Raw genomic sequence first — 25,255 nt, 5'->3', positions numbered from 1 at the left:
TGTACACGTCTTAATAGTATATATCGAATGTGTGACGAACAACATACTTTGGCAGATCTAAGCATACCTGTATATTAAGACTGCTGTCGAGATTTGTGTCCTTAGTTATGTAGCGGACATGCAGCTTTTTTTTTACTTACTCATAAACATGGCAAACACACGACATTTATTCATTGGTTTGACGTGTATTTGAGTTTTGATATACATCTTAATAGTATATATCGGACCGCCAATTTGTGTGACAAACAACATATTTTTACAGATCCAAGCATACCTGTATATTAAGCCTGTAGTCGAAGTTTGTGTCCATAGTCTTCAGCTTGTCAATGTCTCCGCCCTGTTCCTCAAATTTGGATTTAGCTTCGTCAATCAACGCTTCCAGCACACCTTGAGATTAAAAAAAATAAGACAGTTGCCATTATTTTTAATACAAACTCATGACAACGTCTTGACCAGTTCCTAACAATGCCTTAGTTACTTAATAGACACTTCATTTGTAGGCTTAGGTGTCATATCGTTTGCATTATATATGTTCATCAAATGAAATCGAAGAATTCTTATACATCATTACAAGGTCACGGAAAGATAAAGTTAAGTAAAGTAAGTTTCATTAGCTGCAGCCATACAGCTATACTCGACTTAAGTGTTGTTTATTGCAACTTTTGTTACAATATACAAGGCGTAAATTAAAGTATGTAATGCTATGTTAAGGGGGTATCGTAAAGCCAATACCTACCAGTCACCTTATTCCGAAAGAGTGCGAAGAAAGGTTTAAGGAAAAAATGAAAAGGTAAGGAAACGGTATGGAGGAACTGCTTGGACACGTCACTGTTAGTCGTGGTGAACACTATAGTAGAAAAAGTATCACCACCTACACCAAGTCATGTTCCTACGCAGAGCATCGCCATAGGCCTATGTAACACTGTAAATGCAGAAATGTTCGCGGTTTTCGCGGTGACCACTTCACCGCGAACTTAAAACCACCGCGAACATTTTTCTATAATGGTATAAGACTGCAGTCTATGGTGTTACCGCGAACTTAAATCCACCGCGAAAAGTCCCTTTTCCCGCTACCGCGAAATTAAATCCCCGCGAACTTAAATGCATTTACAGTATACTCTGCTAAACCGGGCTGAGGTTTCCACTTTTGTGGACGTGGCCTGTAACCGTCTGTTAGCCAATCAGAGAATCGTCTTTATTTAATAACGAATGATTTATAGGCAATTCTCTGATTGGCCGAATGGTTAGAAGCCAAGTCCACAAAAGTGGAAACTTCAGCCAAGTATAAAAGAACCACCTGTATGGTATTTAGAATAGGATAAGGACCAGGCTCTGCGTAGGGAATACATCAAGTAGAAAATATGAGTTTTGGTTAAGGAAAATCGCCAGGACATTACGTACGTATCCTCCTGTTGAGCTGTACGTGATCGATGTAGGACCCTGGAGAGACAACCACGCGCATGGAATGAAGTGAAAAGATGTACACAAAAAGCAATGAATGAATGAATGAATAGTACATTGTATAATGTTCAAAGTTGATGATATCATGTATATGAGAGCAACAGCCGGTCTGAATACCACACAACACATGTACAGCACAAGAAGAGTGGTCACACAAGTTGCTATAGTACTTCTATAGCTACTATGAATGAGCGACATTTTTTTTGCTCACATAGAGTGGTACATAGCACAATACAAGAACGAAGAAGACCGAGTCTCGAGGGTCGACATGGTAATCCACTTTGCATCACTAACCTGGCCCGTTAAACGCCAGTGCCTGAGCTCGCCATCCAGATGCTTGGCCTTTTGGACGTTGCCTTTGCGCTGCTTTTATACAGACGGATGAGGAAAACAAGTGAAAATGCATATGGATCGACGAACATCACATGGCAAACAGTCACTAGAGACAAAGAATGGGTTTACACACGTCACGCATTTTTTAGTCAACTCGAATTCGACCAAGTCTTAGGAGTGTTCTGTTTATGCACGGGGCTTAGAATTGTATTGGACGCCGACTCGGAACAAGCGTGTGTAAACCCAACCAAAGGCAAATACACAAACACTGAAACAGGCAACAGGGCAACAAACGCACAAACACAGAATGGAAACTTGGGGATACAGAAGAACAGAACTTGGTCATCAAGGCTTGTTGCTTGTATCTCAACCGACTTCAATTGTGCATAATGTGCTGATAACGATACAACATGACATATGATGCTTGGCAGACACAATAGTGATGGATAACAGGAATGAATCAAACACATAATGAAAACTTGGGAAACAGATGAACAGAACTTGGTCATCACCACATGTTGCTTGTATCTCAAACGGGGGGTTCCACTGTGCTGATAACGGATATGATAAGACAAAAACGCCTCAGCTGACGCAACAAATAATAGTGATGGATAACAGGAATAAACCATACCTGAATGGCCATTAACCGTGGCCTCAAGACTCAGTATCTTCGTTCCGATCTGCTGCATGGCCCCGGTGATGTTCAGTCTCGTGAGCTGGTCCACCACACCGGACTTGTTGGCCATGTCACTGCGCATCATCACCAGGTCACGGTTCAGACGGACCAGGCCGTTGTTCAAAACCGTGACGTCACTTCTCAGCTGTGCCAGCTGTCTGGTCTGGTCTCCGATCTTGTTGATTTTCTGTGACGACAAAGTTTAACATGGCGACATTGCTAGCATCACAGTCTATCAGAGCAATCGTCTGAAGATCTAGGCCTTCTTCATTGACCAGTTTCCTTCGGTCTTACAGACCTTTGTGATTAGAAACTCTTTTGCCAGAACCAAAACTAAAATTTTGAAAAGCAAAAGTTGAATACAACAAGACCACCTGATATCATCTACAACCAGGACTGTTTTGTATAATGGCATAATGTGGTCAAGTACTATCAGCTTAAAGCTGCTACTGAGTTTAATTCAATGAATAGGTAGAAATATGAGGACACTCTCTTTGATCTGGTACATACAGTTTGAATGTAGAGACAACAGAACTTTTAGAGCAACTTCCACGGTTGTTAAATTTGCTGATTCTATAGCTATTCATCAATAACCTATATAGCTATAACACTGCTTGAAATGTCTTGCATGTGTGTATATATATAAATCATAATTTCCTTGCAAGTTCTCCAACGCAGTGTACTAAACTACCGTTGCATACTAAAGCAGCTGCAAGGTTGCGATGTCAATTTGTCAGTATGGGTTGCCTCCAAACACTACAGTAAACGGTACTGGTAAGAACGAAAACCACTTTACTAAAGGTAGGGTCATGATCACACATGCGTATATATTTAAGTCCATTTGCAGTGCGTATGAAGCTCTTAGTCTCTACCTTGCTCCACAGGTCGCGGAGAAAATAGTACAAATTGAACAAATATAGATACATAACATGCCAGATGAGTTAGCTGACCGAGAAGTATGGTTAGCGACCCAGCTAGCTCGTCTGACATGTTACCTGTTTACGTTTGTCCAATTTCTATTACTTTTACAACGACCTGGTGGCAGCAAATACTTCCATGCGCGCCTCATACGGACTTAAATATATACGCAGGTGTGACCCCACCTTAAGACCAAGTGTAAGGAAAAGACATTGCTCCGGCCCCCGGTTAGCAAACGAAAATGGCGGATGACGATGATGCGATGTAGTTCCGTAGTAGTCAGCAAGTCTGTTTGAGTTTCTTGTGAGTAAGGTTAGTTATTTCACCGATATTAATTGTCGCCATGCAGGGTTTTAAAGGGAAATGTAACGTTTACATCTTCATGAGGTGAACCGCAAGAATGAACAGGCGAATCGACATCACGTGACACCCACCTGTATTGTGGGTAATATGGTGCCATTGTTCTCGTCCACGCTATCCAATGTTATGTTCATGAGCTCCGTGGTATCGTAGTCACGTGACTGGCACGTGTCAAGAGCGTGCGTGCATAAGATAAAGACATGCATTAAACGTGCAACTGAGACAAGAATGAGGTCCGTGAGGTCTTTCAAAGACAAAAGTGGATGAGGTCGAGATACACTCGGTTACATCGGAAAAGTTTTCAAAATTACGGACAGAAAAGACATCCAAGCTCATTCAGCAAGAGGCATAGCGTTCCACAAGGAAATAAGGAACAAAATACGTATATATTACGATCACGTAAATGACATGAAGTGATCACGTGGTACCCACCTGATTCATGAGTGAGAAGACACGGACTTGATTCTCCATTTTGGATACCGTCAAATTCACCAACTCGATAGTATTCCTGGGTACAATTATATTTCTTGGCATTTTAGCTCAAAAGTAGCAAATAGCAATATGATGAAAAAAAAATGAAAAGTACTATACCGGTTTGCAAAGTTAAAAGAAAGTTTCTCAGAGGACGTAAATTTTGTAAATATACTACGTTTGTGACAGAATAACCCCATAACAAGTAAAACTCCATTCTCAATAAAGAAACTTGAATATTGTTTTTCACTTATCATTATCATAACCATAAGTTCGTTCACTGTTCAGAGTACGCATGTGCAGAGTCAGGAATTGTGGATAAGGTGTCGAAGATGAAGGCCCCTAACTTGTAATCAGTTTCAACCATTGTCTAGGCCTGTATTGCAATGACCATTACTTATTGCACGCCCCTCGTAATACCCACAATTACTGTCTCCGCGCATGCATACTCGTAGTGATGAACACAATTTTTGTCACAACAGCCCCCAAAACGTCATTGAATATTCTAACAGGAAGTCTAACGACTTAGCTATCGTAGTTTAGACAACCAAAAGAAGAGACAGGTACCTGACTTTGGCAACGTCCACGCTAAAGCTGTTAACTCTCCCCTCCAGGCGACCCGTTCGTCTTTCCAATCTCTGAATGGCACCACTCTGCACATGTCTATTGAAGAACAGCGGTAGCGTTCATAAAAGCCGGTTTACTGTCAGGCCATGCAGTGGCGTTAAACATGCGCGCTTCATATGTGTAGCACGTGAAAACACACCGTGTATACGTGCTTGCCACGTGGTGTTTGTAAACAGAACACATGTCATGCACGTGACAGAAGACACAGTCTGGATAAGCTTTTATGGATCCAATAAATGTGGTATCAGCAGTGCGCAGGCAAAACAGAACTTGATACAGGTACTTATAGCCTGACAAAATCAAGCTTCTAGCAGCCCTTGCACTGTTCGGGACCCTGAAGATTGACGACCAACATCTCTAAGTCAGGAGAATTGGGAGCATCGAATTTTTTCAGGTCCAGGTTTTCTGGACCGCTCCAATGAAAACACGGTTTTGTACCGGTACTGGTACCCACCCCGAGTGAGGAATTCTGTGCCCCCATTTGTGACTCTAGGAAAGGGTAAAATTCTCCTGAGTTAGAGTTGTACGGATACAAGCTCTTTGGGATTAGGCCCATTAATATCCCAGCAACGATAGGCTACAGGTACTTTGTGTTCAAGACGACACAGTGCGTTTGCCCACACAAAGCATGCGCATGCGCAACAACATATTGCGCACACCATAGCAGCACCTGTTGACAGAGATCATGTTGCCGAGCTCGGTGGTCTTGGACTCGAACTGAGCCACACTCGCATGAGACTGCGCGAACATCGACTTTAATTGGATCATCTGCGAGTCGTGATTGGCTATTTCCGCCCTGACGTCACTCAACGCTGCGTCGTGATTGGTTAGTGCAGTCTCCAACCTGGTTGTGTTAATTGAATGTTGACTCAAGATTAAAGATTGTATGAAACCCAATTACAACATTTTTTGATGATAATCAACAACGACGATGTACATTATTATTAACACACACCTAGTTTACGCATCTGCACTACATATACACCCTTGTCCTGCCATTGAACAACACTCCATCAAACCGGAGAAAGGTGTATATTTAGGTGTATATTACTTTTTGGTAATACATCGGTGTTGTTGAACATAATCAGAAAGTATTGCACAAAAAATGTGTTTCATACATCCTTTAACGTCCTATTCTATGTCGATAGATATGGTCACATTATAGCGTGCCTTGTCCTTGGGAAAGCCTGGACCGCAAACTGACCTTAATGTGCAGATGCGAATGGGATGATTTATGAAAAATGCATGTTTCAGCAAAAAAGACATAAAGCGGTTCAAAATTTACCAAATCTTAACTTGACTCGAATAGAACATTATAGATACGTATTCATGATTACTACAGTTCACAAAAATACGTAATTCATATTAAAACAGTTCACAAATGATACACCGTGCATCTTTAATTATTAAGAAATGCTTAATCGTTTCTTACATTGGAGGCGTTTGGATCATACACTGTCTTTTTGTTACGTTCTTAATGCAATACCATTTGTGAGTTTTAAGATTTATCATGAAAAAAATGTTTGTGTATTCATCAAGACCAGATGCTTATGAATTTATCAGGACTCCAATCGTGTAAAGAGTATCTTCATAATTTTTGAAGACAAAGGCTCAAACAAACAAACTGACCTAGCGATGGACTCCAGCTCCACGGCTGGCTGTGGTGGTTGGATGGGCTGACTGGGCTGCTGTTGGATACTCCCCATCACGTTGTTAATCATCACCTTGTTAGCGGCGTACTGAGTCTGTAACGTCTTTAAGATCGCCTGATGCCGAGATAACGTCAGGTTAACCTGGTTGGACATAGAGAAGGGTGAATGAATCATCATACAAGAGTCTACATGTTATTTGGGCTCTTGTTTTAGTTAAAATTTACCCAGATTCCTTGTATAACTGTAACAACTTTTCATCAATGATTTAGTTTTAGTAGCTGACAAGACCTCTTTATGAATGGTCGTCATGTCACGACAACACAATATTGTTGATGCATAAAATTCTGGTTAGTAATACCTAGTGGTAAAAATACAACTTATGGTTCTTTAATCTTAGTAGCTAATGTTGACACGTGTATGCAGACATTGGCACATCAAATCCGTGTATGTTTTTGGAACACCATTGACCGATTAGCTATAGACGCTCGGCGGCCGTCACTCCATCGTAAGGGAAAATCGTGCCCAGGCGTTGTGCCTTTTCGAAGGGCACAACGCCGGGGCAGTGGCAAATATTGCATCCGGAACCTCTTGATTAAACACTCTACCAGTTACGCCTCCGTCCTAGTGATAACTTATTCATAACGATCTCGCAATAGATCATGTTTCATTTACCTGGTTTGCATTATTTATTAACTCTGATATCTCATTGTGGTATTCCACGAATGCATCGACTGGCTGGCTGACACCAGCCGCTGGCCGGGATGACACGTCTTGTAGTCTGCTTTCAAAACTGGCCACTGCAGCTCGGAGGCCGTCCACTGTCTTCTGCAGTTCTTCAGAACGCACTTGTACCTGAGCAAGTTCCTGTAACGTGAGCAAATGCAAACAAACAAAACTCGGCGATTAACATTGTAAGTCTTATTAATCAAGAATCATATATACCATATGTAACTTTACACCCTTTACACAAGTTGCTCCCCCTCGACTAATTTGACAATGGTATAATAGCTTTGGTTTTAGGACATCCTCTCGGATGGGACGTAAAGCCATATGCCAGCCTTTGTCTTTGAAGGAAGACACAGTTCGAGCATGACAAAGAACCCACAGCAAAACGCCATCAAAATGACAGAAGAATCCATCCAACTGAGTAGAGCTACTTCCCTGCGTGATCAATATTACAGTCTAGTCTTAGACAGCGTGTACTTACTGTACAAAACTAGTGTGTTACGCCTTGATGCAGTTTACCGGTTATGCGACACAATCAAACTTATCAGCAGACCGTGGTATGTGACTGAAGCTATCTATTCAAACCTGTAGGTTGGTTGATGACGTGCTTTGTTGCCTGGAGATGTACTGCTTCAGGCGATCGTCTATCTCCGCCACGGCCATCTCCAGCTGCCCCACAACAAGGATACGCGGGTCGTACGCACGGATGGTGTTCTGGAGGATCGCCACGTTGGACTTCAGCCCGGCAAGGTCAGTTGCGATGACCTTGAAGGTCTGAGAGTCAGCCTGCGTCTCACCCTCGTTAACTGTTTGAAGAGAGTTGGCGAGGGAGCTGTAGGTATCCGAAAACGCTTCCAGTTTTGCGACTTGTCCCTAGAAAGGAAAGAAAAAAAAAGCCATATACCGTATACATGTCAGATCAGAGTTCAGACATTGCATCCATGTTCAATGACTGCTGCGCTGCACAATTTCAGTTTGTAATCATTTTTTTTAAAAGTTTGACGTGTATTTCCAACTCGGAAGCAACGCCTGAAATCGTAGCCTTACATGATATCAGGAGATAGATAGCCTACGGGCATTGACAACGAAATATCCCATTATAGGTAGTTAGTATCTCAATTACCTGCATTTCCAACACAGAGGCTTCCACAGAGTCCCTGATCGTCTGAATGAGTTTCCGAGCAGCAATGCTGTCGTTCTCAACTTTGGCAAACCTTTCTTCGACATCCACTGAAAGCCCCCCGGATTCCGTCGGTTTTGATGCTATGGATGTCTGGTAGAGAGACTCTAGTTGCTGTATCCTGTTGGTTAGCTCGCTTGAAGTCGCCAGAGCTCCCGTAAGCTGTTGCCTCATCCCTTCTAGCTCTGCAAAGTCGAAGCTTCTACCAGCTGAATCCAGCGTGGGGATGTTCCCTGGTTGGAGCATCTGTTCTAAGATGCTCAGTTTGGTTTGCAGCTCCGCGATGACATTGCCGCCCGGCGAAACTGTACCGAACTGCTGGACAAGGTCTCCCAGCTCGCGGATCTTTAGGGTGTTGTCCGAGATGGATGTAGCCTGGTTCTGCATGGCATTGACCATCATTTCAACCTTCTCCATAGCCTCGCGTAGCTGGCCACTGAATGCCATAATGGCGCCCGGTGAAGCAGTGGATTCACCCTCCCCAACATTAATGGGACTGCTGCCTCCAACTCCAAATATGATCGACCTTTCTATCTCGCTCATCTTCTGGTTGCTTTCCGTTGTATAGTTCTCCAGCTGGGACGTTAGTTTTTGTAGGGCGGATCGAAGAACGTCAATTTGACCTTCAAGCTCCAAAATGGCGGCATCTTTCTCGTCGGTGCTTTCGTCCGGCCCTGGTATAGTGTTCGATGTTGTATTTGCTCCTATGAGAACCATGGTCATGAGTGAGTCAATTTCTGACACCTTGCTCTTGACCCTGAACATCCTCTCCTGTAAAGCTTCCATGTCTTTCGTGACCTTGGATATTTCTTGGAGACCAAGGTCAAAGTTGTCTGCTCTTTCTTCTAGCATATTTGTCGCCTTCTTAACGTTGTTGAGTTCCGCAACCTTACCCCCAACAACTGCCATGGATCTCTCAAGATTTCTCATCTTCTGGGCGAAGGTGTCAACCTGGGCGACTTCTTCTTGGAGGGTAGTGACATTTCTCTGAACCAAAGGTATGGAGCCAGCTATCTTATCTATTACAAAGACCTAAAAGACGAAGTAAAAAAAGAAGTAAGTCGTGGATTGTCCGAAGTGAGACTACAATCAAATAATACAAATTCGGGGCGTATTTATACACTTAGTACTTGTTCAAATGTGCCATGCATATTATAGTTGCAACATAAATACCATAACCATATGTAAAAAGAACAAGAGAATTTGAACTTCCATTCTTATTGTCACGAAATAGAAATAACTTACTTTATCTTTCAATGCTTGGAACTCCGGGCCTTGATCTTCCAACGTGGTCACCCTGCCAGTGACCAGTTCCAACTTCTGAGCTGTTCCATTCAAGTTCGTCATGAAGGTCGAGATGTTTTGAATCTAGGGGGAGAGTTGCAGGTGTAATGCAATGATAAAAATTACGAATAGTTATCCCTGAAGTCCCACTATTATATTTCAACATTGCAAACTTTAATGGCAAACATAGCGATCTTCAATCTTGGTAAAATATCAAGCCCTGAGCGAGAATGATCCCACCTCTCCCTCTCTCAATAATCGGATGTCACTATTGCTGAAAATCGATCTATCCATCTTGAAACAAACCTTACTCCAATATTGAATAGTGCATTCCTTGCGTCTATAACAATTTAATATGCAGAAATCGAAGCATTCCAGGCACTGAAATATGACCAGTCGTGGTACCTGGTTCTTCATGGGCTCCACACTGGCAGCTATCTGCTGCACGGCGGACACCCGGCCCGTCAGCCGTTCTATATTCACGCCCATCTCCTTCAGCTTGTCTCCCATCCTGTCCATCTGTTTCTGCTGGCGCGAACTCTTACCGGAAGACTCTGGGAACAAGCTCACGAAGGTATCCTGGTGACGAGTATAACATGTAACATACTGTAGCTATTTAAAGTGCAAAGTAACAAATCACATATAAATAAAGAAATAAATACTATAGTTGCTTTTTGTTGCTGTCTATTTTTAAAGACTTATTGCAACGACTACCGCGTATCGTTCTTTATCAGATACTTAGACTAATCAATACTAATTGCCGGGTACCTTTTACCCGCTCCTGACAATCAGGTCATGTGACATAGGCTTCCGGTCATTTCAACCTGAGAATGATCAGAGAACTGACCGAGAGCATGTTGGTAAGAACTCTGCAGTAGGTAACTAACGTAAATTTGTATACAATCTAAGCTACACTACTGTTTGTGGTTATTTGGGAGGGGGGGGGGGGTTCTTACCTGTAGTCCGTTGACTGCAAGTTGCATCTCAAATATCGTCTGATTCTGTTCCTTGATGGTGTATTTTATTTCGTCCGTCTGATCCTGGAAAGAGTTTATGAAGATGCCGTATCCTTGCAGCAGTCGATCCAGGTTGGAAATCTGTGATTGGAAGTCAAATAAAGTTCTGTTAAAACGATGCAACTGATGGAAAAATCAAACGAGCCGAAAAGTCATGGGCCAGGAGAAAGTGGGTCAGAATATCTGATGATGGTAGGAATTTACTGTAACACATATAACAGCGCAGTGTTTTATGAGTCGATCCCATGGTCCATGACGAATCATTCTCTGCTAAGCACTCAGCATTTGGAAAAGAGTGTTGTAGTGGAACACACAGTATATCAGTAGACTAGCACCCTGCTGCAATGGCTGCACAAAGCTGTGTGGTCCAGGGCTATAAAACGGGGATGGGTGCCGCCCGAGAGAGTAGAACTTTTAACAGCTACAGTACTTATCAAATTAATATCACTAGGTCACATCAAATGTTATCCTTGGCAGTACACAAAGAAGTTGTCTTTGAGATAAGCTAACAGCTAAGAAGATATTACCTTGCGTGGGAGGTACGATGTTTCCTGCACATGCGCAGTGAGCATGGTCATTGCCCCACGCACCTCACCCTGTGCCCTCTGTAGATCTGCCTCAAGTCTCGTCAGATCTCGCCGCATCTCTGTTATCTGTCACGTGACCAAAGCCGGTTGGTTTAACAGACATTTGTCATGTAAATATCTCGGCATTGCACTCTTCATAAATGCATAAGTACTGAACATAAATGACACATATTCAACAAGAAAAAATTACAAAATATTGACAAGATACAGTATGAAACACATTTTACCTTTTCCGACGATGCTGCGTTTTGGTTGGGCGTATCTATGGGCCAGGGATTTCTGCCAACACGTGACTCCATGTTCTCCATTCTGTTCTCCAGATCCAAGAGTCCAACCTTCGGACAACAGGACAACGTAAATACATGAAGGGACCGATGCTATAAACAGCAATCTAGAATACATATACTGCAGTGTATGCAGGCCTTGTGTGGCTTGGTGGGGCTATGTGGCCGAGACAGGCCTTAGGGGCATGTTCGGGCATGAGCGGCACCCGCCATGGCACACAAGTCGGGGGTAGGAGGAACCCCTTACATCCTTGGTCGGAAGTCCTCCTAGGAGACGGATACTCCGAACAACAAAGCTGCATCTGCTGGAGCCGCCTCACACATTGCATACAGTTGCACCTGTGAGACTTAGTGCTCCAGTAGACGAGAGGGTGGAGAAGGAATTGCACACCCCTCCTTCACCATAAAAAGTCATGTGCAGGTCAGGCAAATAGGCAAATAGCCTGTCTGCCTCCTCATCTGTCCAATCGACAGGAGAAACAAAAAAAAATGCCCAATACAGAAGAAATGTTAAGTCGTCCAAAAGATCTAGATTACGAATCTCCCAATGAAATTGATCTTTTAAGGATATACTTATGTGTTTATTGAGGACCTCACACATGGTCTAAACATAAATTGCATCCGTTTTCTACATAACAAGGTGTTTTACTGTCTTTACACACGCGCATGGGGTTAGAATTGTATGGTAATGTGAAAACTGCATATATTGTCTGTAATACTCACGTCGTTTGCCTTGATACCTTCCATCAGTTTCCCATCCTCCTCCTTCAAGTCCTTGACGATCTCTCCTATTGTCTTCTCTCCAGAGCTCTGGGATCCAAAGTACCTCCTACAGCAAAGTTACAAAGTATACAAACATTTAGTTAAATCACAATTTTCGGTAAGGTTTTCACGGTGTTCAAGTTCGCGCTTGAAACTATTCAGTAGTACAGTACATGTAGTTGCATATTACAGCACATAAAAACACCGCAAACACTTCATGATTTACAGTAGAATGTTTCAACAAGACAGAAACATTTTATTTGGTGAAAAGAGTAAAAACTAGAACTTTGAATGGTTTAGATCAATTACTTAAATCATAGAGTGGTGATTGATAGTTAGATATAGAAAATGATGCTGGAAAATAAAAAAGTTTTTAAAAAATCGTAGGATTGACTAACGATAAAAGGATGACCTCGCAGTTGTGAAAGCTTTACCGTAGCTTACCTGTAGTCGCTCATCAGGTTTGATAAACTGTTGCCTAGGCGTTTGGTCTTGGTATCCATGGTGGCGATCCAGGCCGTGGCGTTAGACACTTTGTTCGCTGTCTCGTCCATCCTCCTCCTGAGAAAACGACCAACAGAGAATAATATGACAATGAAAAATATACCCTTTCTTAATATGGACCAAATAATTCGAGATAAATTAACATATCACCTAGTTTCTGTCTGATAAAGGGTTAAAAGTTCAGTTCAGTTCACGTAATAGTGCCGAAGTGTAGTTTTTATATGACTGCGTAAAAGTCTATGAGTAACTCCTTTTTGGAGTACTATGTAATAATTCTTATAGTTTGTATATGACTGTATAAGATTTTTTTAAATCTAGATGAATTGTAACCATTGTAAATTGTTTGTAATTCAGTGCAGAAGAACTCTCACACTGCGATTTCCCAATAAACACCATCTATCTATCTATCTATCTATCTATCTATCTATCTATCTATCTATCTATCTATCTATCTATCTATCTATCTATCTATCTATCTATCTATCTATCTATCTATCTATCTATCTATCTATCTATCTATCTATCTATCTATCTATCTATCTATCTATCTATCTATCTATCTATCTATCTATCTATCTATCTATCTATCTATCTATCTATCTATCTATCTATCTATCTATCTATCTATCTATCTATCTATCTGTCAAACCTGCTCGAGCGACCACCTCTTCTCAGCGACCACCTGGCCATTTCGACCGCTTTTTCTCGGTCGCGGTCCCGATTTTTTTCCCCATTGACGTAAGCATTAAGCGACCTTTTCTCAACGACCACCTGGCCAACGCGACCGCGACCGGCCCAAATCGGGACCCATAACGACCGCATAATTTTCAAAATTGAGGTTTTCATCGATTTTTGATGATAACTAGCGCAGTTTTGTGCCGAAATCGGCCAGTTTGCGTCGGATTTCGACTGCCATTACGGTGTTATGTTTAGAATAAAGATGGCGGTGGTCAACTTGGGTCAATGGGGCAGTCTACTGTAATATGGTAGGAAATTTCGTTGTAAGAAAATCCGAAGTTAGTTGTTACAGAGTTTTTTTTAATCTACAGTATATCATTATAAAGTGAACGAATGCTGAAACTTATATAGCCTCATATTTTTTTCAGAAAGATCTTTGTGAGTGCTTTTGTCCAACTGTACTGTACATTCACTCGTGGGTAAGAGCGCTATCAGGACGTACCGGGCATCGAATTCGAAAGGTGCACCGGTAGTTATTTCAGATACGGCGATCAAGAACACAGCGACGCATAAAGGCTTGTATGGTAACTAACAGCATCAAAGTTACCTTACTGTCTAAAACGTTAGGGTACAAATATTGAGCTTTAAAACACTGTATCGTTTAAAAGCTCGATAAAAGCTTGGGGTTAAATTTACAATTTACAGTGTAAGCGTTGTATTTGACCTCGCTTCTTTGCGTGCGCGCAGTGTGCTTGCTATTTGCCATTAAACACAACGGAAACCATTTATACCTTGCATTGGGCATGTTTTGAGTCGATACTCTTCTCAGCGACCACCTGTCCAAATCGACCGTTTATTTCCGGTCCCCCGGGTGGTCGTCTTGGGCAGGTTTGACTGTATCTATCTATCTATCTATCTATACGTGTGGGGATATAGAAGAATCTTGGTACATGGTGAGATGTACAGCTTACCTGACACTTGATACCTCACTCCTAATAGAAGACACAGTCGCCCCAAAAACGGTCCTTTGTGAAGAGAACTCCAGGATCTGAGAAGTCGTCCGCGAAAGCGTGCCCTCTAGCGCCTTATCCTTGAGCTTCAGGTCTGATATGGCCAAGACGTTCTTCTTTACATCATTTTCAAGACCCCCGAGACTCTTGGAGGCAGAAGACTGTCGTCGCATCAACCTCGATATTTCTATCGTATGGTTGCGCAGCAACTTTTGTATTGCCTTGTTTCCTAGTTTTTTCTTCTTAGAGTCTGGCTCCTGGGCGACAAAAATGGAATCATAGTCGAAGAGAGAATCCTCGTCACTGTCACTACCGAGGTCTATCCCAGATGTTGGCCTGTTTACAGCCACGGCCTCGACAGAGTCCAACTTGCGTTGCAGGCTCGACAACGTGCTCTCATAGGCGATCTTAGCGCCCTCTAGCGCCTGTACTCTCATGTTCAGGTCCATGATTGTAGCTTCTTGTCTCCCTACGATAGTCTGCATTTCTACAGCTTTCTGGCGCGCGTCCGAAGCGTCCAATTTGCTCGTTTCCAGAGCGGAAGTGACGTCGACAACCTTAGCCTGGACCTTGTCCAGTTGTCCCGTCAGAAGGCGCAATTTTTCAGTCTGACGCCTGTTCTGTTCCAGTAGCTTCTTGTTCTGGTTGTCCCGCACGACATTCTGCAAAAGGAATGGGTCAGATAAGTCTCAATACAGAAAAAAAACGACCTTCTAACCATCTCTAGTTCACCTTTATTCGTGGGTAACCTATATCCGTACGCTCTATAAAACTGCTCTATAATACGGATCAATGTTATCCCGCGGATAGAGGTGATCTAACATCAGTTATCATAAAAGAAAAACCTAGTTCACCTTTATCCACGGAGTAACCTAAATCCGTTGCTTCCTTGCCTTCAACAGATTGACACCAACGTCCGTCGACTTGATATCCCTAAATTAATAAATACCTTATTTTCAAAATAAGGTGATCTAACGTTTAGCCATCATAGAAGAAAAAACTATTTTTAAGTGTAACAATACAGCATGGAAATGTGTGAATGTACATGTTGTTCCTACCTGCGTCCTTAGGCGGCGCTCCATGGATCTAAACTGTGCATCTAGTCTGGTCACCGCTGAGCTGAGGTTTTCCTGCTGCGCATGCGCCTCGTGAAGTAGCAACGTCATCACCATGCAGGTGATGACGTAAATTTCCGACGTACCCATAGTTTTCATCTGTTAGTGTGTCGTCTGAAAAAAAAGGAGACAGCAAAAATTACGAAAAATGACAGAAATATTTGAGAGAACATCCGGCAATAAGAGCCACACATAGGAGTAAAGACCATTCCTTCCCTTTCTTTCTCATTGGTTGGTAGTTATCATATGTCTAACAGTTTGTCCGACCTTTTGTAAATTGCTGCCTTTACGTTTTGCATGTTGCCAATTCAAAAGAGTTCGTCATACCTCGCGCAAATAAGCGTCTGATAGTGATACAAATGACTACTACATTCGTAAATGAAACGGGCATTTCATTCAGAGTAAATAGTATCTAGCTCCCTACATATTCCGCCCTCTCATGCCATTTCCTTTTTGTTCCGATGTTTCGCTCCAGTTAGGAGAGACGACAATGTGACTGGCTACAAAAGCGATGCTGGACAGCTCTTTGTTGAAATACCCAAGGACTTGTGACCTTTGAATGTCGCCGTTTCCTTCCTTTTATAAAGAAGGAATGACCCAATGTGCTTGTTGTGCCGTGCAGGACACTCTTGATTGTGTGGTCAGTGGGGCAGGGCTATCAATCAAAATGTCAGAACACAGCAATCCTCTTTCACTTCAACCTCCTTGGAATTAGTGTATCAGCCCTATGATAGCAAAAGTACTAGAGCTAGATTCCTACTCTCCAAGCAGAGGTTAGGCTCCGCGGCTGGTTGTATGTTACGTTTTTATGCGTTTGTATCGGGCTTTCTATTTTGTACCGTTTTGTTGATGTCTCGCGGTCGACGAAAACACATAAAAACGTCAATAGCTGGAGCCTAACCTCTGCTTGGAGAGTACTAGATTCCGTAGAAACTCCCCTTTAGGCTTTACTCCATACAAACAGCATCCTCCGGGAACGAGATCTAACATTCCATCTCGTGCCCAGGTTAACCCTATTCAGACCGGGGGGGGGGGGGGGGGCTTTTGAGGCCCGCGCCCACTTCGATGTCCTATAACGCCAGAACGCCTTACGCTAGCGCCACCAAATTTGGTGAGTTTTCCTAAAATATTGTTGGCAACAATTTTAAAAAGTTTGACAAATTTTCCATTTTTTTCGTGTTGCCATGGCAACCGTCTGCTGACAGGCAGTTTTGCCCAAAATCACTATTTTTGGTTCTAACAATGTATTTTTCAAATTTATTTGCTATATTACTGCTATTTTGTACATAAATAAAATCTTATATTATTTAGCATATCTTTCATAATTATATATGCATAAATTATGCTAATTTGATGACGTCATCAGCCCAAAATCCAAGATGGCGGACCGTATGGCCAGATCAAGAATAACAAGCTAATTATCCCTTAAAATTTGTAAATACCTGGTATTTTTTCATCAAAAACCATCTAAATGAATGAATTTAGTCTATTTCCATTGCCCTTTGTGATTATTTGTTGTAAAAAAAGGAGTTTTAAAATTCAAGGTGGTGGATATATATGGCGGAGCTAACCCGCATCTTAGATGTGCATGACGTCATTTTATGACGTCATTATGACGTCATCAATGTTGCTATTGGCAATACAAGTCGTAATAAACATTATTATTCTGTTATCTGCACTTGTTGTTACATTTTTGTAGTATAACTTGGAGTTTTCTGAGAATACCTTTTTTCATGGGTCCGGCCGATATAATCAAATTGATGACGTCATAATTACGTCATCTTACGTCAACGTAACGTCAAACGTCAAATACACGTCAGATATTATGTCGATATCATGTCCTGAAAATTTGGTGGCCCTACGGCACGTCGTTCAAGAGTTAGAGGACTTAGAAGTGGAGGGCCTCAAAAGCCCCCCCCCCCCCGGTCCAGGGATGACCAAAAAAGCCCGGTCTGAATAGGGTTAATGAGCTCGTTCTGTGAAATGCTATTTTAGTTACGTAACATAAGACAGGGTCCTACATGATAAGTTCTGTAGTTTCCTACGAACACATTGGTTCGTACAACAATGATTTCTGACCAAAATATCTAGTTGAATATTCCATGAATACTCCAGGAATTCGACAGCGACAACGAAACTTCCCGAGTCTATTCTATCGTCTGATATCAAGTCTAAGGTGGAACCTGAAACCACCAACCCTCCAGGGTAGCCTAAATACCCCGAGTAAATTAAAGGATGTTAATGAATGAGTAACAGAGCTTCGGGATGGAAATAGGGCATGGCCTAGTTTACGTAAGATCCAGACGGAAGTAGTAACGTAATAGTTTATTGCAACACGTAGTAATCATTACGGTATCTGACTGAAAGGATTATCACAGGTACTAAACACAGCTCTCAGTTTTCTTCGTCTTTGAAGTCTTCTTTAGTAAGAATTGGCGATTATGCTGGGATATTTCACTGTCGCAAATGTTTGCAAAATACTTGCAATAAAAGAAGCACTTGCGTTTTCAGGGCATTTTTGACATGTAAATATATAGTAAACCCCGCTATGGTTCTCAGTTTTCTTAAATCAAAATTGGATTGGGAATTACGCTGCGCGTCACAAATGCTTGGAGGACTAGAAGCTGAATCAGCACTGCTACAATTAGAGCTGGGTGTTTTAAGCCATTTAGACGGGCAAAACAAGTGCTCTGTTTTGACATCAGGCACTCATTCTCGCTCATTCGTCGAGTTCACATTGAAGCCAAACACCAAAAGCATGAGCTTTGCGTCTCAAAACACGTTTCATTCGCACGGTTCACCGGGGGTCATTGGGCACGCCAAGACTCCCTCACTGAAACTCTTTAGAAATGTTCCACTGACAAGTACCTACATCCGACGGTACAGTGGAGCCGTCTAGGGGCCGCATAGGTCCTCTATCAGGCTTCTGGATTTGTTTATGTTCCAGTACTAAGCCGGATTGAATGGCAGCTGTACGCACGCGTACTGTACACTAGGGTATAAATTTTCATTTTCTCTCCTCCGCCCCCTCCCCCTCTAAACGTAAACTGTTACAAAACACACTGTATCCGACCTTGACCACACTTATCTATAACACTTCTATACTTCAAAAGTATTGCAAGATTGTAAAGGTCATTGCTGGGAACAAAAAAGTTCGACATTAGATCGTCAGCAAATGTGACAGAAATTGATGACCATACGTCGACATGTATTGGCTTGTGGGAAAGATCTCCCACCAGTTTCAATGCGGGCGTCACCATGGACCACTCTGGTCATCACTCTACGGACCTCTAGCTATGGGAAACGTTAGAGGTCACTTCTGTCCGGCCTAGGGTTCACGACTCTTGGACACACGGATATCCTCTTACACCGGGGGAGATGTCTCAAGACTTTAAATTCAAGAAAAAACAGACAAAAACATGACACGGCAACCTTGTATGTTGTACGTGGCAAAGGGCGTAACAAATATCATCCCCAGCCCTGGTCCCAGACCAACTCTGGTCCGAAGCACCCGTACTGCCATGCGTTGCAATGGCAGGGCCCAATTGTCCTCAAATGCACCGACTATAAATCTGCAATGCTGAGTTAGAGAAAAAAACGTTACGGTATAGTGCTATTGGTTGCCATATGCCCCGTCCTATTGGTGGATACATTGATCAAATTGGTAATGCGATAACACCATTCCACCAAATGAGAGGTATAGTTTCAATCGTATGTTGGACGTAAAAGTGAAGACGTTGGAGTTGGTAACGTTCGATGGGTGAAGGTAAAATAAAAGGTGAAGCCTTTCTATTCTAAGACTTTAGGGGCAATGGGTTGTTATCCACTGTGTTTGGGCGGCAAGGCCCATCCTTCTCCTCCCACCGCCTTTCACCTCCCCAATCGAAATCAGGTATCAATTTTCACACCTGGGTGGAGTGAGGAAAGTCATGCAAAGTACCTTCCCCAAAAGGCAAAAGATCGGTAGGATGCCAGGATTCCAACGCAGGACCCTTCCGTTCCCACTTCCAGAGACCATGTTCAGATCTGCCTTCCAATGTTTACCTGATCATACTTAAAAAGATGAGGAGCGGTGTCACAACACACCTATGTGGAGGGCGTAGGAGGGGGCGATTTTGAGATAGAGGGGATCAACATGTCCAACCTGACACCATGACGTAAATTACCTGGCGGATTATGTTTCTGAAGAAACAAATCAAACCAAATAGAGCAGACGACACCGTTGATGCGAGAAGGTAATACCTCGGTTCCATGGATGGTAGGATAGGGACTGCCAAATGGACTTTCCATCGCAAAACAGACATAAAGAATCAGCCAGAAAATAGATATGACAACAGGATTTCTACACCACCCCTGTCCCAATGGGTCAGTCCAGCCTGTAAGCTACCTTTCAGGAGTCAACGACAGGCCAAATCATGACAATGGTCAAATTTTTGTCATGTTTCAAAAATACTGTCCTCTCTAATAGAAATCATCTTTCCTCGATATCAGTTATGATCAGAATTTCCAACAGGAAAAGCAATTCGTGTATGTATGTATAGTATATAGCCGAATGAATTAAAATCAAATCAAAGGCAATATCACAAAGGGCCTTGGCAGTACTAGTGAACCCACAGTCAATAACGCCACTGCTGGCCGCTTGTCTCTGTTACTCCTTACTCGCTTCCCATGTCATTTGACCGGAAAGCTCTCTTGTTGCATAAGCCTCTACTCTTACTATCTTTGGCTCGCTAGAACATTTTGCCAGTGCGTCGCTTTAATTTGGGTCCAGTGGCGCTTTCTACTAACCATACATGTCTCGTGTGTCACTTGGTGTTGCCAACTATGCGAGCACAATGGTATGGATTCACAACTATGAAACAAAACTTTGATAAAACTAAGACCTGCAGTAAGCTACATGAAGCATACTGGCCCCTCGCCAGTTCCCAACAAGCCACGCTATTGGAGAAGCACGGGTGTGATGGACAGTTCGTCACAGTACGAGAGTGATTGACAGTTCTATCAGACGGCTGCCTGAGAGAAGACATCGGTGCCCTCATCCGTGCCAAAAGACAAGACAGTGTCAGGCATTTCTGACACCTGTAGTGACATCATGCTATAGATAAGAGTCCCCATCCGATGTGTCTTTCCAAACGCTTCCATGCGTACTGTTCATACTGCTCGAGTTACAAATGAACAGACTCGAATCCTGTAGCAGCTCTCTGTATGTACAAATTGTGTATATAAACTTAACGACTTATAACACTCATTAGGACTTTAAATGGTGTAAACTGTATCTGTGTTATATAGTTTGTCTGACCCTTGCCTTTTCCCTCAATGAAAAGCGGCCTGCAGGCGGCCGATCGCGATTTGAGCTTTCATTAATAAACAAACCCAATCAAAAACTCTTGAAAACAATCATCGAGGCATGCATGCGTTTTCTCATGACAACAATAAAATCGATAATGTCATTTCTCTACTACCAAGCCGCTATAGTGTAACTTGTTCTCTCATTGTTACCTAATACCTGTATAGTGCTGAACACGTGGTCTGTGTTGGAAATCATTTTCGAAGACATGCAAGTGACCCCTTGCCACAGGCACGTCTTGCATAACAGTAAGCGACCATTCAAGACATCACGGACACATAGAGATCAGAATTAGAAGATTCATCCCAGGTGAAGACCTTGAGCAGTCCTTTCAATTTGACCGACAATTTCTCCTTGGCTTCTGTGTCAACGGTCTTTAGAAAATGAGTCCATCACTGGTAACGTCGGGTCGACCATGACCGTGCAGTTTAGGTGAAATTATGTCACACTGCATAGTTTAATTCTCCATAACCTCAATGACACGTCAAAAGGCGAGTTAAAAACCATAGCATCGTCCTGAGCGGAATATTTCACACTTTTATCGTGTGAACCTGGGCAAACGCACCATCGCCTTGACAGGGTGGATACATTTGAGTGGGTTAGAAGTCATACATCGTAAAACAAATACGGCAATGCGTATTTTTGCCCCGAAGGTTTCTGTTCCATAAAAGGCAAGTACCATAACTTTTCTCATGTCTGATTTTATCGACAACCTTGACCAAAACCGGAACATGACAATTTGTCGCACCGGATTCTGAGATGTATTCAAAGACTTTGAGCCATTTTGCTGATGTTGTACATCTACAGCCTTCACCTGACCGTGACTTAGACATGCCCTTATCAGATGAACCACCAACAGCTGATATCAATAGAAATAGCCCTCAGGCGTTGAATTACAGAGGCTGGGAACCTTGACCTGGTGACTATCAACATGAAGTTTTGTCATACTGACCTTTGCACTAAAAGAAGTGAATACTAATTTCGTGTTACGCCCCATGAATCTAGAGGATGGCATGCGCGCGCGCATTGATTTCTAACGCTTTCACGCAAAAACATATCGCACTTCTATGCATGTGAGTAAATCGGCATACAAAGTAGTACCACAAGGTGAAGGGGAGACTGCAGCACATTCCACGTTTGTTCCAGAAACCTGGCAAGGGTACATTACAGTCGATAGTCTTGAGGATGCGGCTACAACTAGCTAGCTGCACTTATTCAGTCTATTCTCAAGAAGTTCAACCTTGTTGCAAAGAAAGATCTAGCCGGCGGAAGCGTACCTTAACCAGCCAACCGTGTCATCTGCAGAACGTGCAGAAAATAGTCAGGATACACCCTGTTCTTCAGCTACTGATTGCTTTCGACACACATGGCATGGTAAATTATGTTCGCGTAGGAAATGAAATCAGGACTGTGTAGATGTAGCCTAGTAGCCAGCCGTAATATAGCTCCCGAGTCTCTTCTCTCCTCTTCGCAATATTTTTTAGCTAGCTACTCAGTGATGTAACAGGAAACCGGTTTCAAATAACCGGGGCCAGACGTAATTGCAGAGAGAAGAGACTCGGGAGCTATATTACGGCTGGATACCAGGCTAGTGTAGATGTTCTATAGCTTGGAATACAGCCTTGTTGTGCTTTTAGTCACTGAACCATTCATCAAGGAAGATCTGGAAGCTCTGGCCCCAAGAGGAAGGGCGTACGCTGAGCACTGGAGCGGAAGAGTGTAGTGATGACACGAGAAGAAGAAGCAGCACGGAGACTGCCATGTACAGGGGTACAGCCGTCTATCAGGACGATAAGAGAAGAAGACGAGGTCAAGCAGTACCTCAGTCAAGTCATGAAATGTGTACATTGTTTCTTCGCCTACGAAGCGTGTGGATGTCTACTTCAAAATTCACCTTGTTGATCAACTTGATGTTGCCTTATCACACAATCATTCAAATAGGCATCACCTTTAGTCTGAGTATTGCAAACTCCGCCGTACGGGGATTGACAGGTAAGACGTTGGGTGGGCCACTATGAGCGCAATCCAATCAGGCTAGTCAAACTTTATCCATTTCTGTCTCAAACTTGAAGGTAAATCTGTCCTGACCTTACGTCGTCCCACCATATCAGACACACAGAGATAGCGACAAAGTCTCCCACATGGCGAACAGGCTGAAGCATCCAAACTATAGCTGCCCACATTCCAATGGAAGTGCCCGGTAGAGCTAGAAAGCTGTCGTTAGATGATGGATATGGAAAATACTGCACTGTAAATACTGCACTGTACAGAGTTTTCCCTGCTTGAGGATTTGCAGGTCATCCGTGAGGGTTTTGTGACCATATGCTGTCACCTAAAACTATGGAGAAATGGTCTTGGCTATTTCCTTGTGAAGACCAACTAGCTGTTTAACACAATTATAATAAATATCATATCTATGGTTGTTCCATACTGGAACCATGGAGGTTCCAAACCCCGATCGGGCCTGGCGTGTGGGGTTGAATGAGTTCGTTTGGAACCTAGCCTGATTAAATCTCGCTTATAGCAACCCGCCTCATCTGCGGGGAGGGGCCAGCTATTACAGCCCCGGACACAGAATAGTTTGGAACCTAAGAGGAAGTCAGTAGATGTCTTGTGTGGGAGCTTCGGGCGTTAACCTAACTCAGGCATCACACCTCTACGCGTTTAAGAACCCAGCACATTTATGCCGTAGAGAGCGGGGCTTGCAGATGTAAGAAAGCTGCTTTTCGGTACAAGTAGCTAGACCATAATGGCTCACCCAGTATGAGGACGACTAGTTCACCTTGACTTACTGTCACAGACTAAGTGTAATGGCGAAGTTGCATATGGTTCAAGCTCACGCCTAGACACCCCTTCTTCCCGCCCACTCATAATGGCCATGACTTGTCTCTTGGTTCGTTGGTCAATAAGGAAAGTAGGTGTGGGTAAGAGCAAAACGTGATACTTTGTGTGTCAAACGTCACCACATGCTAATGTGAACCTTTCGCGATGAAAAGTCTTATCGGTGAAGTCGTACAGGGAGCGGATAGAGGAGTCACGCCGTCTGACCCCACTTCAGCTCCGGGCTACAGCAGAAATCCGGAACACATTGTGGCGAGGAAACAGCCAGCCGGCTCTTATCTCAGAGATGTAACCCCTGCATTCCTTGCCGCATTCAAGTCATACTGTTTGGGGGTAAAGACGATATATTACACATGCAAACTAATTCTGGACACAGGGAAACTGTAGCTGTAAATGATATCCATTACTTTCAAGGTAACTTAATGATTGTAATGATTGTATTATAGGATGAAATGAAGCAACTGATTGAACGTTAATCATGTCATCGTTTCTTCTAGCCTGGAAACAAGCCTCCGGCCCGATCTCAATACTATCTAAAGGTGGGGTCACACCTGCGTATATATTTAAGTCCGTATGAGGCGCGCATGGGAGTATTTACCTCCACCAGGCCCCACAGGTCGTTGGAAAAATAATAGAAATTGGACAAACGTAAACAGGCAACAAGTCAGACGAGTTAGCTTGGTCGCTAACCATACGTCTCGGTCAGCTAACTCATCTGGCATGTTATGTATCTATATTTGTCCAATTTGTACTATTTTCCCCGCGACCTGTGGAGCCTGGTAGAGACTAAGAGCTTCATACGCACCTAAAACGGACTTAAATATATACGCATGTGTGACCCCACCTTAACGTGTTTATCAGGGTCTAAAATAACTCAGGGTGCCTGCTGTCTAATCTCCTTGGAGAGTATGTTGGCTGAAGGGCCGAGGAGTTAGGCTATAGGCCCCGGAAACAGTCTGGCACCCAGGCTACGTTTCGTCTTGGGGTTAAATCCCTCAAGACCGAGCAGGACAAAACGTGTTTTGAGTTCTCTATGGGCAAACAGGGTGCGTTACCTAGGGAAAACTGGAACTTTGTACAGAATAATGACCGAGAACATTAAACTTTTGTGTCTAATATTCACTGTTTTCATCATTTATGAGGTTGTTACCACGTGCAGGATCAATAGTGAGTGAGTCTGATGTTAATAAGTCGATGGTATCTCCGACAGTGACAAGCCATGACTAGAAACAGGGATTGCTTTAGATCAGCCCACTGTTCTTTGGGTTCACCAAATTCTCAAGTGGGGCAGGGTGAAATTCAGAAAACCACAGAAGCACGTATCACTTGCCTGAGACCCATAAATCATTGCACTCCGAACCACATAACTCTGTCCCTTATGTCATTATATTATTAGTGACGCTTCCTAATTACTACTCTCCAA

At 43.0% G+C, this 25,255-nt stretch overlaps 1 protein-coding gene across 9 annotated transcripts in view; it reads right to left on the bottom strand.

Moving 5' to 3' along the window:
* Positions 1-25,255, bottom strand: part of LOC118406588 (golgin subfamily A member 4-like) — a 53,345-nt gene that overhangs the window by 10,737 nt on the left and 17,353 nt on the right. For 4 of the 9 annotated variants that reach the window (XM_035806721.1, XM_035806722.1, XM_035806729.1 and 1 more), the window contains exons 2-22: positions 15,588-15,758; positions 14,491-15,191; positions 12,782-12,898; positions 12,299-12,404; positions 11,519-11,626; positions 11,232-11,357; positions 10,645-10,785; positions 10,094-10,267; positions 9,650-9,772; positions 8,348-9,436; positions 7,810-8,097; positions 7,171-7,362; positions 6,476-6,639; positions 5,517-5,690; positions 4,787-4,882; positions 4,181-4,256; positions 3,823-3,909; positions 2,426-2,657; positions 1,756-1,827; positions 1,402-1,440; positions 275-387 (exon numbers count right to left, since the gene is read on the bottom strand). In XM_035806721.1, the coding sequence (XP_035662614.1) occupies positions 275-387; positions 1,402-1,440; positions 1,756-1,827; positions 2,426-2,657; positions 3,823-3,909; positions 4,181-4,256; positions 4,787-4,882; positions 5,517-5,690; positions 6,476-6,639; positions 7,171-7,362; positions 7,810-8,097; positions 8,348-9,436; positions 9,650-9,772; positions 10,094-10,267; positions 10,645-10,785; positions 11,232-11,357; positions 11,519-11,626; positions 12,299-12,404; positions 12,782-12,898; positions 14,491-15,191; positions 15,588-15,743 (4,374 nt within the window). In that variant the 5' untranslated portion in view covers positions 15,744-15,758. The remainder of the gene's footprint in view (positions 1-274; positions 388-1,401; positions 1,441-1,755; positions 1,828-2,425; positions 2,658-3,822; positions 3,910-4,180; positions 4,257-4,786; positions 4,883-5,516; positions 5,691-6,475; positions 6,640-7,170; positions 7,363-7,809; positions 8,098-8,347; positions 9,437-9,649; positions 9,773-10,093; positions 10,268-10,644; positions 10,786-11,231; positions 11,358-11,518; positions 11,627-12,298; positions 12,405-12,781; positions 12,899-14,490; positions 15,192-15,587; positions 15,759-25,255) is intronic. The other 5 variants (XM_035806724.1, XM_035806725.1, XM_035806727.1 and 2 more) reach the window with 5 other exon arrangements.

The sequence above is a fragment of the Branchiostoma floridae genome, chromosome 19 (genome assembly GCF_000003815.2).
Source record: "Branchiostoma floridae strain S238N-H82 chromosome 19, Bfl_VNyyK, whole genome shotgun sequence".
Classification (NCBI taxonomy): Eukaryota; Metazoa; Chordata; class Leptocardii; order Amphioxiformes; family Branchiostomatidae; genus Branchiostoma; species Branchiostoma floridae.
This window is presented reverse-complemented; position numbering and strand designations above follow the sequence as displayed.